This window comes from Plecotus auritus, assembly GCF_963455305.1.
Source record: "Plecotus auritus genome assembly, chromosome: 4".
NCBI classification, from domain to species: Eukaryota; Metazoa; Chordata; class Mammalia; order Chiroptera; family Vespertilionidae; genus Plecotus; species Plecotus auritus.
In genome coordinates, this window is record NC_137775.1 from 37,604,682 (window position 1) to 37,620,222 (window position 15,541).

At 39.2% G+C, this 15,541-nt stretch overlaps 1 protein-coding gene across 2 annotated transcripts in view; it reads left to right on the forward strand.

Annotated features, from left to right (window-relative positions):
• LAMA4 (laminin subunit alpha 4) overlaps positions 1–15,541 on the forward strand; it is a 147,768-nt gene that overhangs the window by 102,224 nt on the left and 30,003 nt on the right. For both annotated transcript variants that reach the window (XM_080665457.1, XM_080665456.1), the window contains 10 exons: positions 861–977; positions 2,987–3,166; positions 4,394–4,533; positions 7,409–7,582; positions 8,490–8,635; positions 9,310–9,472; positions 10,320–10,453; positions 10,919–11,090; positions 13,123–13,254; positions 14,737–14,879. In XM_080665457.1, coding sequence (XP_080521583.1) covers positions 861–977; positions 2,987–3,166; positions 4,394–4,533; positions 7,409–7,582; positions 8,490–8,635; positions 9,310–9,472; positions 10,320–10,453; positions 10,919–11,090; positions 13,123–13,254; positions 14,737–14,879 — 1,501 coding nt within the window. The remainder of the gene's footprint in view (positions 1–860; positions 978–2,986; positions 3,167–4,393; positions 4,534–7,408; positions 7,583–8,489; positions 8,636–9,309; positions 9,473–10,319; positions 10,454–10,918; positions 11,091–13,122; positions 13,255–14,736; positions 14,880–15,541) is intronic.

Genomic DNA, 15,541 nt, shown 5'->3' on the forward strand with positions numbered 1-15,541 from the left:
GATCTCTACATGTAAAACTAAAATATGCTCCTAAAAGAAATTAAAGAATTTCTAAATGGAGATCAAATGAGAATTTAGATCTAAAGAAGAATAATTGAAAGTGTGTAAATTAAGAGGAAGTTTCAAATTTGTAAAAATGTTAATTCTGCAAGATTTACCAATAGATTCAATACCGGCACTGTATGCAGAATAATTCTAGAATTTATATGGAAATGGGGTAGGGAGACAAGAATAGCCAGCACAATTTTGAAGAATAAAAACAAAGATGGAAGACAAACTGCATTTATTAAGACTTACAACTCTACAGAAATAAAACAGAAATACAAAAAATATTTTTAAAATATAGTACTGTATTATTTTCCTTTTAATAAAATTTAGAAACAGATACAACTAACAGACAGAGAGAAAATCAGAATAGTGGTCATCTTTGGGTAACCGCAGAATTCCCAGGAAATTGTAAGGGTGCTAAAATAATATTCTATTTTCTTGACCTGGACTCTGGTTATATTTTATGTTTGGTCTAAGAAAATTCATCAAGATGTGCATTTATAATGTGTGCCCTTTTCAAGATGCGTGTTGTGTATCAATTAAAATTTTATTAAAACAATTCAGAAAAAAAAGAATTACTCTTACATAACCAACCATCACCATAAATCACTCTCAAGCAGCTTACAAGTTTTCGGCAAACCTGTACCTCTTAATCAAAATGCCACTTTCCAGAGTTGGTCTTCTATGCTCATGTCATATTCACAATGCTGCAGATGACTCCATGGTATAATCAGAATTTCTCTTGTTGAAATGGAGTTTTTTCTCCTGGCATTTTGGCCCCACTGTTACTTTCTTCGGCTTCTTCTCTACAGGCAATGATGAGGCTGTGGCTGACACCAGCAGGCGTGTGGGGGGAGCCGTAGCAAGAAAGAGTGCCCTTAAAAGCAGGTTAAATGATGCCATTAAGCAACTACAAGCCACAGAAAGAGGTAAGTATCAGACAGAACTTAAGCCTCATCTGTTTGTTCACTGGTATTAGATAAAACTTTGAGGAAGAAGGAGGTGATTCCTTGCTTATCAACCTTTTTATAAATAAACTAGAGGCCCGGTGCATGAAATTCATGCACAGGTAGGGTCCCTGGGCCTGGCCAGCGATCAGGGCAGATCATCAGAACAGATCGGGGCCTTCCAGCTGCTGGCTGGGGCCTTCTTTCATTCCACATCGCCCCCTGGTGGTCAGCGCACGTCATAGCCAGTGATCAAACTTCCGGTCTCCCAGTTGAACTCCCAAAGGGACACTTTGCATATTAGCCTTTTATATAGAGAGATACTGTTTTCTGATGACAAAAGAAACTATGTCCATTACACACACACACAAAAAAAGAAAATTCTGGAAAACTGCACCACCTAAGGGTGACCATTAAATTTGAGAGCATTTTCCTCCAAGTGTGTGTGTGTGTGTGTGTGTGTGTGTGTGTGTGTTTGTGTGTTCATCTAATCATACTGCTTTTATGCACTGTTCAGTAACCTACTTTGTTATGAACATCCAAATATGGTTATTGGGTTTCTCTGGCCCCAACTGTAAACAGCTGCCCTCTGTTACACGCCACATCATTTTTATAGTGAAGCAGGGAGGCCAGTGAGCGAAAGAGAGAAACAAGGGCCCTCATCTTGCCTAATCTGAGACTACAGTGGTGTTTTAGAAAGACATGATTGGAAGCAGATGTGCCTTCCCAGCAGTGAGAGCTAAAACAGGACCACACAGTGTGGATGCTTTACTACACGAACAAATCCAGCTACAGTGCGCTAGCTCACCCCAGCCCTGCCGGAGGGTGTCATCCACGGGCAGTCCCTGTGGTCAGTGCCATCAGGGCTCTCACATGCTAGGCTCTAGGCCAGTGGACGGCAAACTCATTAGTCAACAGAGCCAAATATTGAAATTTCTTTTGAGAGCCGAAAACCGACTTCTGCGCATGGGCCACGAAGTTTCAATCGCACTGTACGTGCGTGCCCGCACGTGGTATTTTGTGGAAGAGCCACACTCAAGGGGCCAAAGAGCCGCATGTGGCTCGCAAGCTGCAGTTTGCCGACCAGGGCTCTAGGCTGTTTCACCCACATTATCTCATGTGGGAAAGTATCACCCTAACTAACCTTTAGGCTGCTGTGAACCCCGAGGCTTGTCAAGCTTACGGAACTTGCTCCAAAAGGCACAGTTCCAAAAGAAGCAAACCCAGGATTCAACGCTGCTTCTACCAGAGTTCAGAGCATATACAGTTGAATTAAACATTTCTCCACTTTTAAAAAACTGAAGCTACAACCTGTCCTGAGTGATTTTTAATTGTTTTTGTTACAGAAATAATACATGAGCATTTTAGAAAAATTAGAAAATAGAAATGAGAAGAAAGAACAAGGGAAGAAAAATATTTTATAATCTTATACCTAGGAAAAAGAGCATTTTGTTGTAAACATATTACTTTAAATATGTAGATTTTTAATGAAGTTGAATTTCACTATGTACTTTAAACTTGCTTTTCTTATTCAAAAATATCATTTCTTACCAATTTACTTCTGTATTAGGGCATCATTTATATGGCAAAAATTGTTCCACATAGAAGAAAGTGATATTTACAATCAATCTAAGACACAAACATGTTATGAGTTATCTCTCCTATGAATTTTCCGTGGCTTTCTCACCAAGTCTCTAACCCGAACAAATACTAATTACTTTTTCATTGACCTCTCATTAGAAAGTGTTTTCAGTGCACTACATGATTTTAATGAGACTTTAGAGTCTTTCAAGCTCACTTAGTAATACTGCTTACAGTAGTCTTGTGCACCTAACTTACATCATAATTAACATATGTTTAAACATCTTCGCTTGGCTTAAAAGCTCAGCATTTAATAAGGTCTGTGTCACCCAGCGAATAAATGGATGTTAATGTTCCCAACAAGTGCCCTGCTTCTCTGCAAAGTGAGTGTCCTTGTGCTCTGTGTGAAGGTGACGCTCACCAGCGCCTGGGTCAGTCCAAGCTGGCCACCGAGGAGGCAAACAGGACGACGATGGGAGTCCAGCAGGCCACTGCCCCGATGGCCGACCACCTCACCAACTGGTCACAGAACCTCCAAAAGTTTGACTCTTTCGCTTACAACACTGCAGTGGACTCTGCCAGAGATGCAGGTATCCCTTAGGAATGTCTCAATTGCATCCAGTTGAGGAACTGGCCATTGACCTCTGCACATATTTTAAGAAGCAGTTTTCTTCCTTTGGGTTTCAGATTGGAATACTGTAGAAGTTAGCTTACAAAAGGAGAAAAACGTTGGCTTAGTTCGTCTATCCATATGTGTGTGTACATATGAAATCTATATATTTCACAGAAACACTAAATAGATTGGTTAAGAGTCATGACTATTTTCCATGTAAAATATGGTAGCATTTGTTTTTATCAATGTAAGCCTGATTCTTTCAGGAAGAAGGTCAATCACATGTTGGAGTAAATAATCTTCACGATCTTGCTTTTAGGAAAAACATTTACTAAACAGCATTGATTTTACTAAAGAGCATTACTTTATCCTTATCCCCCAACAAGTACTGAATATGGCCAAATATAACTGAAGCTTCTCACCAAGAAGACAGTTTGTTGGCTAACTTGAACACAAATTTAAAGCAATGAAAAGGAAATATTTAGATGCCTACTTCATTTATTTAGTTACATAGAGATATTAAAACTACATATTATTTGAGAATTTTTTTTCCAGTCTCATATTTTTTTTAAGTGTTTTTATTGAGTTTTAGAGAGATAGGAAAGGAGAGAGACATAGAAATATCAAAGAGAGAGAAACTTCTATCGGCTGCCTCCTATATGGCCCCCAACGACAACCGAGCCCACAACCGGGGCAAGTCCTGACCAGGAATTGAACCAGCGACCTCTTGGTGCATGGGTCAACGCTCAACCACTTCTCTGAGTGCTCCCTGGTCTCCTCCATGAGCCTCTGCCTCTTCTGGGACTGCTGCAGCAGCAGTGTGACCTGTGAATGAGCGTCCTGGGAAGCAACCTCTCTACCTTCTTTTGCCCCAAATTCTGAAAGCTATTATATCAGTAATGTGAGAAATGCGAACACCCTGTGTGTGGTGAAAAGAACATCTGCGTATTTATTGTGGATCCTTCCCTTCAGACATGTGCTTTATAAGTCAGCTTGTTCTGCATACATTTATAAATCAATATATGCTGTAAATGTCACAAAAGAGCAATTAATTATGCCTTGGGCTTAACTATTAATTTTGCAGGATTAAAAATAATTTTATAGTTCTACCAGAAGTAATCATATGTTTGTTTCTTCACCTCATTCCTGAAGTGTAATCAATAATGAGATATTTACACAAGTGATTAATTTTTATTAACTGCAGTAAGGAATCTGACAGAGGTTGTCCCTCAGCTCCTGGATCAGCTTCGTACAGTTGAGCAGAAGCGGCCTGCAAGCAACGTTTCTGCCAGCATCCAGAGGATCCGAGAGCTCATTGCTCAGACCCGAAGTGTTGCCAGCAAGGTAAGCCATGAAAGGACTCATCATTGTTGATCACTGGGAGACAATGAGAACATGAAGAGCAGCTCCCAGGTCCACAGTTCTCAGCTCCCTCTGTTCATCAGAATCACATGATGAGCTTTGAAAACTAAACCCTTTCCTGGTCCCAAGCTCAGAGCAATAGATCAGGCTCTCGAGAGAATGGGTTCAGCACCTGTATTTTCTTAAAGCTCCCCAGGGATTCTAAGGCATAGCCATGACATAAGACCACAAACTTAATCTAGTCAACATGGTTTATACAACAAAAGAAATCAAGTGAAGCCAACCACAATAAAAGACACAATTATTATTATTCATGTTAACACTTATTTTAGTGCAATTGCTATATGGAATAATCTTGCCCATCTATCCCTTCAGAGAATTTTCTGATACAACACAGAGGATTGTGTTGTACACAAAACTTTTACTAACCCCTCCACAGGCTTAACTGAGGAATGGCATACCAGCTAAACTGAATAATCTCCAAAAAGGCCCTATTCTGAGATGCTTATACAGAAGCAACACTGCAACTGGTATAACCAGCACTAGTGTTGGTAGGAATATAGCCTGACACAACAATTAACATTTGCAGTGTGGTGGAACAGGGCTTGTTCTTAGCCTTTTTTAAAAAAAATCTTTATTGTTGAAAGTATTACATATGTCCCCTTTATCCCCCCACTGACCTCTTCTAGCCTGCCCCTGCCCCCACCCTCCAACCCCCCACCCCTGCCCCAGACCTCACCATCCCATTGTCTGTGTCCATGGGTTATTCATATCCTATATAATAAAAGCCTAATATGCAAATCAACTGAACTGTGGAACAACCAGCGGGACAACCAGTCACTATGATGTGCACTGACCACCAGGGGGTGGATGCTCAATGCAGGAGCTGCCCCCAGCCCACAGGCCCTGACCCAGCAGCGGTGGGGAGGGGGGGGGGGATGCAAGGCCAGTGAGCGGGCAGCACCAGGCCAGCCAAGGTGGGTACCAGCAGGGGCCCCCAATTGCCCCACCAGTCGCCCCGCAGATCAGCCCTGATTGCCAGCCAGGCTTAGGGACCCTACCATGCACAAATTTCATGCACCAGGCCTCTAGTATGCATATGAGTTCTTTGGTTGATCTCTTCCCATCCACCCACCTTCCCCCACCTTCCCTCTGAGATTCTTTTTAATTTGTTCTTTATTGATTTATAGACCAGCACATTTTTTACAACCAAATTATATTATGTTATTTTCTCAATTGAGAATTGGCCTGAACAGACTATTGGCCCAAATTACTTACAGAAAAAAAGAGTTAGAATTCAATTATTTTGTAGTAGAGAGAGATAATGATTGTTAAATATACCCACCTTTTAAATGATATATGGTAATTGATTTCACACCACAAATTACCTTTTTTAGATACCGTGGAGAACATTTCAAAAAAGGTTTATCATCAAGAAATGGCATTTCCAAAGCTAAGTTTTCTTTGAGTGCTTTCTGGTAGTTTTATTCATATGGAGTAGAATTTGGGGGGCCTTAAAAACCTAAAACAATTTTCTAAAGAGTCTTGGCAATGACTCCAGAACCCACAAGCCTCCTCAAAGAGAGATCTTTCTGTGTAGATCTCTGACTCTCAATTTTTATGTTAATCCCACACACTGTTTGATGGTTTATTAACACACATTGATGTTTAATCAGCTGACAACATAGGGCAGCTGTACTGTAGGCACCTGTTAATAGAATCTTGAGCTCACTCACCATCAGTATTAACCAAATCAATATTAATTAATTGATGTAAATACATGCAATTATTCAGAAATATTTGCATAAATGGCATGGATATACACATATCTTCTTCTGAATACTTGAAAATCACCTCAAATCCATTTAGCATATCATAGTAGGCCTCTTACAAATGCATTTACTGAATTGTGCTTTGTTGTGATGCCTTTCTGCGAATCATCATAAGACACATATTAATGAATTCATTCTTGGAATTATTGTAATGATAGAGCCAGGCACTGGAATGCATTTTATAGTTATTGCCTTATTTCATTCTCACAACAAACTTATTGTGCTCATTTTACAGATGAGGAAACTGAAGGTTAAGTGATTGTTTGAGTTACATGGCTAGTAAGCAGCAGAGCCAGGTTTCAAGACCCTGTTTCAGACTTCAAAGCTGGGTCTAGGCCCCTCCCAACTGTCCATATACAGTCAAGGGTGTTGCTTACAGCCTCACCCCATGCTCCTTTTTGAAGACCCTGGGAGAAATTCTTAACTGTACTAGTACCCAGTGTTAGTTATACTTCTCCTGATGAATTCATTGTTGTTAATCTTTTTTAAAAAATATGTTTTTATTGACTTCAGAGAGGAAGGGAGAGGGAGAGAGAGTTAGGAACTTCAATGATGAGAGAGAATCATTGATCGGCTGCCTCCTGCATGCCCCCTACTGGGGATCAAGCCTGCAACCCAGGCATGTGCCCTTGACCGGAATCAAACCCAGGACCCTTCAGTCCACAGGCCGACGCTCTGTCCACTGAGCCAAACCAGCTAAGGCAATTTGTTGTTAATCTTATAGGTCTTGTGAATTGTATAACTGAGTATTCCTTCAAGCTGCTTAGTTCACCTCAATCAAGTATGTAGTTCATTGTGGAATTCCTGTGTATCCTCACTCTTAGACTTCCTTCATCACCGTGTTTTAAACTTAAACTATTATATTACAATATGCCTTAAATCCTTTGTTCGAGGAGGTGAGGACATAAGCAAACGAAGCATGGAGGAGTGGAGAGCTCAGAGACCCCATCAGGAATGAGGGAGACCCACTAGAACCATGCCCATTTCTGCAGCGTACTTTTAATGGGATGATTTTGTAACTTCAGATCCAAGTCTCCATGATGTTTGATGGGCAGTCTGCTGTCGAAGTGCACCCTAAAGCCAGGATAGATGACTTAAGGACCTTCACGTCCCTGAGCCTGTACGTGAAACCTCCTGTGAAGCAGCCAGAACTGGCTGGGATTGCAGATCAGTTTATCCTATATCTCGGAAGCAAAAACGTAAGAGCATGAGGTTTTATTTATATTTTTCGTTTGTTGCAGTTTTTTTTGTTATTTTTCAATGACAGTTTACATTTAATGTTATTTTTATTAGTTTCAGGTGTATGCACAGTGGTTAGATAATCATATACTTTACAAAGTGTTTCCTCCAATATTGTCAGTACCCACCTGGCACCACACATAGTTAGCACAATATTATCGACTATACTAGTATTCCCTATGCTTGACTTTACACCCTTGTGACTAGCTTGTAACTACCAATTTGTACTCCTTAAAAAGAGAAAATACTATTAAAAGGAAAAATTAGTGCTTTTCCTTTGCCTTACAACAAAGCTACCCTATCCCAACAACAAAATTCCCATTCTGATAACTCGAAAAGTATAGATCATTTTAGTGCCAAGACAAAAGTAGTGATTTAAAGGCAAGTAATTCCTTTTGTGTGGGATACCTCTGGGCTTGCTTTATATCAGCCTCACACTGCTATCTCTGAGGACTCTGAATGTAGCATCTCAAAGACTTGCAGAATACAGAGGCCTATTATGTTTGAAGATGCATAGCAATTGGTATTGGCAGGTTGCATTATATCCCTGCTTAACTAAACAAGGTTAGCACACTCCTGGCAGCCATCAAATGTCCATAAACCTGCAGTTGCTTGCCTCCCTGTCCAGGTGCATTTGGACAAGGCTGGGATGTGGGTAGTGGAGGGAACTGCAGACTGATGCAGCCACAGGGAGGATGGAGAGGAAGAGATGCTGCGCAATATATCAGGAACTTTGGTCATAAGTCAGGACAGGCATGCCTGGATACAGCCAAATATTGTAATTGCTTATTGTCCTTTAAAGAAATTAAAACAAAAGATGATATTCACTCATTTGTATTTTATCTAAGTGACTTATTGACATTTCAGGCCAAAAAAGAGTATATGGGTCTTGCAATCAAAAACGATAACCTGGTGTATGTCTATAATTTGGGAACTAAGGATGTAGAGATTCCTCTGGACTCCAAGCCTGTCAGTTCATGGCCTGCTTACTTCAGCATCGTCAAGATTGAAAGGTAAAGTGAATGCATGACACAGGACTGTGTGCACATTTTATAAGGCACACACACACATCACTCACAGTCTTCCTGCGGAAGTTGTTAAGTAGCATTTTCTTTCCTCTATTCTTCCTCCTCCTTATTCATTATTCCTATACTCCTTTCCAAATACCTTATTAAAAAACAAGAGGTTAGAAAAATAGTCATCATTTTTAAAAAGCAATCTGATTATTAGATTTTTTTTATCTGGTCTATCCATGAATTAATTCTGAGATAGAATGTCTTTTTATTTTTTTCCCCTTCCCATTGATTGCTGACATTATATAACTGCTTATGAGTGTGACAAAATCAGATCACCAGTTCTGTGACAAGGAAACATTAACATTTTGACATTAAAAATATGTATTTTCTGCCCTGACCCATTTGGTTCAGTGGATAGAGCGTTGGCCTGAGGACTGAAGGGTCCCGGGTTCGATTCCGGTCAAGGGCATGTACCTGGGTTGCAGGCACATCCCCAGTGGGAGGTGTGCAGGAGGCAGCTGATCGATGTTTCTCTCTCATCGATGTTTCTAACTATCTATCCTCTCCCTTTCCTCTATGTAAGAAAGCAATAAAATATATTTTAAAAAATATATATGTATTTTCTATAAATTATCAGGCTAATAAAGAGTAAAAATTATTTATCTCAACAGGATAGGAAAACACGGAAAGGTGTTTTTAACAGTCCCAAGTCTCAGTAGCACTGCAGAGGAGAAGTTTATTAAAAAGGGGGAGTTTGCAGGAGATGACTCCTTGTTGGATCTGGACCCTGAGGACACTGTGTTTTATGTTGGTGGTGTGCCTTCAGACTTCAAGGTAAGCTCTCCAGCTATATTTTGGCTTATTGCAAATCTGCAGTGATTGTTTTCAAAAGTCTATAAGACCTACAATGATTTGGGCATGGGATAGAAATCTCGATATTTTAAGAAAGAGCTTAGCTTAGTGGGTAGTAGATTTCTGAACCAGGATCTATAAATATGGTCTCTGATACCCACATTTTCATAGTGTCAGATGCATTCAAGCTTTAGCTAACACTGGACTATCAATTCATTTCATTCTGACACATGAATAAGTAAATAATAGTATCCCCTCCTACTGCAGAAGTATCTGTACTTTCTGAATTTGTATCTAGCCTTCAGGTTCACAGATGATAGTTTCAAAAATTTAGTTATCTCAACTAATATAAGCATAAAATAAAATATAAAGGGGGAGTGAGATCTAGGTGGACATGTGAGACCCAATGAAAGGCAAATAAAGGAAAGGACCAAGAAGATAGTTGAGCTAGGATTTGATTCCAGAACTGTTATTTACTAGTTATAGGCACAATATTGAGCCTCAGAATTACTTCCTCTTTATATGAGAACAGAAATAATTACTTCACAGAACTGGTGTAAGGATTGACTTGGGTCATGAATTCACTGTCCAGTGGGTAACTGGCACATAATATATGCTCAATAAATCCCACCCTCTCTGCTATGTACAACAGAAAAATCATGATGGATCTAAATGATCTAGCATGGAGTAGACGCAAACTCAGGGCTGGAAAGATATCTATACCAATGGACAGATCTCCTGGACTTACTGTTTGTTTCATTGCCTGTCCTGTGTGGCCCAGGTGAAATGTGATCCTGGGACAACTGACTTTGCTTTGTCTGTTGCACAGCTTCCTGCCAGCTTAAACCTGCCTGGCTTCCTTGGCTGCCTGGAATTGGCCACTTTGAATAATGATGTGATCAGCTTGTACAACTTTAAGCACATATACAATATGGATACCTCCAAATCAGTGCCCTGTGCCAGGTAAGAAAGTGTTAAGAGTGTGAAGACTTTGCTAGCCATAAAAGAGCAGCAGGGAGACACATATGGGTCAATATTCAGGTTCCCAGTCTTTTCTTGGGGGAAACCAGTTTGGAAACTGATAATAATCATGCCTGCAAAACACGTTTTAGGTTTTCTCTGCCATAGATGAATATGCACAATTATAAAAAGTGATAAACAACCTGTTTGCAGCTTTGATTTCAGATTCCAGAGACTGAGATTTCACTAGAGACTTCTGTTGTCTTAGCACAAAGGTTAGAGAATAAATCCATCAAAAACAATTCATTTAACTTACCAACAAATGCCTCTGTACGTCACCCATGCAGACATCACAACTTCATTTGAGTGCTGGAAGGTCCAAGGAAGATGTCATGAGATGGGTTAAAAGGGCCTCACTTGAGAAGCATATCATTGTAATGTTTATATGATCCTTGCGTTTTATTTCAGAGATAAACTGGCCTTTACTCAGAGTCGGGCTGCCAGCTATTTCTTTGATGGCTCTAGTTATGCTGTGGTGAGGGATATCACCAGGAGAGGGAAATTTGGTCAGGTGACTCGTTTTGACATAGAAGTTCGAACACCAGCTGACAATGGACTTGTGCTCCTGATGGTCAATGGAGTGAGTAAAAATAAAAGTCCTACATTTTCTTTATTTCCTTTACTTTCTGCTATGCATATTTCTAGGAACCTTCCAAGGTTGTGTCATGCCATCAAACTGGTTTTAGTTTAGAAATCAAACCTGGATTATTTCCTTCAGTGAAGTGATGTCAGTAATAAGGTAAAGCAGTCCTAAAACGCGTTTCTCTGCACTACACTTTTGGATGTATATTAAATATATCCTCTTTAATATACTGAAGGAATTTTGAAGAAAATCAGTGCCAAGAATTAGGAAAACTGTGTATCTATGGAAATTTAACACTGACTTTTAAAATCATATACCCAAATCAGTAAAAAAAAAAAAAAAAAAAAGTTTGCATGTCTACTATATATGTATGTGTATATCCTATCTAATAAAGAGGGGAATATGCAAATTGACCATCATACCATCACAAAGGTGGTGGCGCCCATAGCCACAGGTTGGCGGCGCCCAGTCCCCTCAGCCCTGCCGGAGTCTCCCAGTCCTTTCAGCCCTGTCGAGGGAGGAGGGGCAGCAGGCAAATGGTGTGGCCGGTCCTGCCCTCACCCTCCCAGCCACCCAGGGCTAGCCCCAGGTGCAGGTAAGCCTCAGATGGCGGCTGCCCAGCCATCCAGGGCTGCCTGAGGCTCAGGTAACCTGGGCCAGCCAAGGCTTGCACTGCCGGCAGTGACAGCACAGAGGTGTGATGGGGGCATCGCCTTCCCCTGATCACCAGGTTACCTTCCGCCCCTGAGGACTCCCAGACTGTGAGAGGGGGCATGCAAGGCTGAGGGATCGCCCCTCCCATGCATGAATTTTCATGCACCAGGCCTCTAGTATACATATAAACATTTCTTTATTATCGATTTGCATATGCCATATATGGATATAATACTTAAAACTGGGAATAAAAGACAATTTATATAAAGATAGTATTGAATAAAAATAAATGTTATTTTAAAATAAAGATAAAATTAGTTTTATTTGTTAATGATACAAAAATTATTGTTAATATCAGTGTTAAAACAATGTAATTAAATATGCTTAAGTATTGTTGAAAGTCTCACTAAACTTTTTGTGATAGAATGATTCAAAAGTCTTGTCCTAAGCCCAGTTTATTTCAATATTAAGTTTTATTGGACAAGATACCTCATAAAAATAAAACTGTAAGAAGTGTATCATTGGCTTTGTTTACTATATCATGATACCATTTTGTAATCTCATTCACCAGTTGGTAAAGGTTGTCTTTGAAATGTGTCTGGTACATTTCCAGCTTTCTTGATGTCAGTCTTACAAGCTGATCAGATAATGTCGTTTTGTACACTTTAACAAAGTGGTTTAAGATCATTGGAAATCTTCATCTGAAAGATTTTAAAACAGATTTGAAATTTCTTTCCAGAAGTATTTTAATAGTGCAAATATGAGAGTTGTTATAGGAAGTACACATTCATTGTGTTCAACAAGGTCACTTAACAATAGAAAAATTTCCAAACACATTTTTTTAAAAACCATAAATCCAGTGATTCAAAATAATAAAAAAATTGACTTCTTTTTTAATATCCATATTTGTTGATAATTATTTAAGGTTTGTTTTTTTTACATACCTTGGAATTAATTTTCAATATCACCAATGTTCCTCTAAAATGAAATGCAATCACATGTATTGGCTTCTTATAGTTTTCAAATTTGCCTGCAGAAAAGGCAGTGAATATACATGGCCTATAATATGCTGTTTTTTAAAAATTTTAAAGGTCAATAAGCTGAACATAAAATTTCATTAATTCATATGGTAAATTAAAAAACAACAAAAGATAGTTGTTTAAAATTGTATATAAATATTAACGTTTTGGAATGCTAATATAAAACATGACTGACGATGTGGATGTACTTGTAATTTTTAAGAACTTCATGAGACATCCTTACTCTTCAAACAATTTCAGTAATAAAGAATACAGTGTTATATTTCTCAAATTCAGCTAAATCTGCGCCTTTGTAAGAGCAGATGCTCACATCTTATACATCCTTCTCTCTGCAGAGCATGTTTTTCAGCCTGGAAATGCGCAATGGTTACCTGCATGTGTTCTATGACTTTGGATTTAGCAATGGCCCTGTGCATCTTGAAGACACTTTGAAGAAAGCCCAAATTAATGATGCAAAATACCATGAGGTACAAATCTTTGCAATTTGGGTAGTTTTTCCTGTTTGATTTGATTTTGTTTGAACTTATATCTATTGGTCTAATCCCGTAGTCGGCAAACTGCGGCTCGCAAGCCACATGTGGCTCTTTGGCCCCTTGAGTGTGGCTCTTCCACAAAATACCATGGCCTGGTTGAGTCTATTTTGAAGAAGTGGCATTAGAAGAAATTTAAGTTTAAAAAATGTGGCTCTCAAAAGAAATTTCAATCGTTGAACTGTTGATATTTGGCTCTGTTGACTAATGTGTTTGCCGACCACTGGTCTAATCCAATTGTCAACCTAGATAGGTAGAAAAGTAATTAAACCAAAAACCTTCACAGCTAAAGACTGGCTGAAGGGTTCTCATCTACTTAACTCCAGGATAACATTTGCTTTAAAAAATGGCTTTTTTGGTCATATTGGCCTTACTAAGAAAGAGTCACTGAAAGATTCATTTTAGTTGCTTCATTAATCCAAAGGCTCCAATTATACTCAAATTGTGATCACAGTGACACTCCTATAGAATCCTTCTAGAGAAAATGCCAGGAGTAATATACAGCCATTTGTTTACTTATCCTTTGAGGCCCAGTAAATGTAAAAAAGAATAGATATAAGTAAATAGAGGATCTCCTTTTAAATCACTTATCCAGTACTTAGAAAATACTAACTCAGGAAATAAGAGGTCAACCGAAGGACTTATATGCATGCATAAAAGAATAACCAATGGATGCAAAACATTGGGGGGTGAGGGCATGTATGGGAGTGGTGGTGGGGGGGGGCAGCAATGGTAAGATATGTACACATATAATACCTTAATAAAAAAAAAGAAAATACTAACTCAGATTCCACATAAAGAGAACCCACAAAGAATGCTCTTTAGTCTTGAAATAGATGTTCAGCAGACTGATAACACGCTTCATCTGTTTTTATTAAAAGTGACTTTAAATCTACAATTTAATAGAATGTAAAAAAGGCACAATAACTTTGAAGCAAAATACAGAGAGTAAGAGGCTGTGTCTTTTCAGTTAAAATTCCATAGCCTTCATGAGGATGATTTTTTTAAAAAAAAGATTATTTTAACTATTTCTCTGTATAGCATTTTCACAGATTTATTAAGGCTTCTCACTATGTTACCAAAAAATAACACCTGGTAACATGCAGTCTAGGGTCCAGAAAGTACCTGTTTCCTAAATCTCCTCAAAGGGGTCACATAAACAAATCGGTCTCAGGACAGGTTTTTCCTGGGCTAGCTCCTTCTCCACAAGGAAATCCTCCAGGAAATGTGAACTTCTGCATTTATCTGTAAGAGCTTTCATGTCTATGAGTAAGAAAGGAAAATATATTCCCCATTTTGTGAACAAGCATAAGAACATGGAAGTTCAATTTTTTTAACCAGAATAACTACAATACTGTCATCTTCCAAAAGTTGATTGTTAAACAGTGACCAAGATTTACTACATATTATTTCTCCCAGATTTCAATCATTTACCACAATGATAAGAAAATGATTTTGGTAGTTAACAGACGACATGTCAAAAGCATGGACAATGAAAAGATGAAAATACCTTTTACAGACATATACATTGGAGGGGCTCCCCCAGAAATCTTACAATCCAGGTAAGTTTTCTTTGTTAAGTGGTTATTTGTTCCTAACAATGCATTGGGCTGAGTATGCAACACCCAGGAATAGATCTAGTAAAGGTTTAAGTCCCCCCCCCCCCCCCCCCCCCCGCTTGGTACTTCTACACGTGCACAGGCACACGCACACACGTTTATGCAATTTTGGACCCCCTGCAGCCAGTCCTCATGACCCCCTTAAATTAGTATCTACTAGATGTGATCTACAGGTTTCTTTAATTATGTCCTGATACTCTTGTTTTAGTCTTAATTTAAACTTATTTGAATTCTCAAATAGCATCTGAGGGTAAAAATGTTAAGCTTGCCCTAGCTGGTTTGGCTCAGTGGATAGAGCATTGGCCTGAGGACTCAAAGGTCTCGGGTTCAATTCCAGTCAAGGGCACATGCCTGGGTTGCAGGCTCAACCCCCAGTAGGGGGCGTGCAGGAGGCAGCCGATCAATGATTCTCTCTCATCATAGATGTTTCTACCTCTCTCTTCCGCTCCCTTCCTCTCTGAAATCAATTTTAGAAAAATTTTTAAGCTTATCTGAGGGTTTGTGAATTATGTATAATGAAGCTATTCTAATATGTAAAAAAATTCGGAGGGGCGGTACCCTGGTCCCTGGAGCCACAGCTCGGCAGCCGGTGTCGCCTTTGTCTC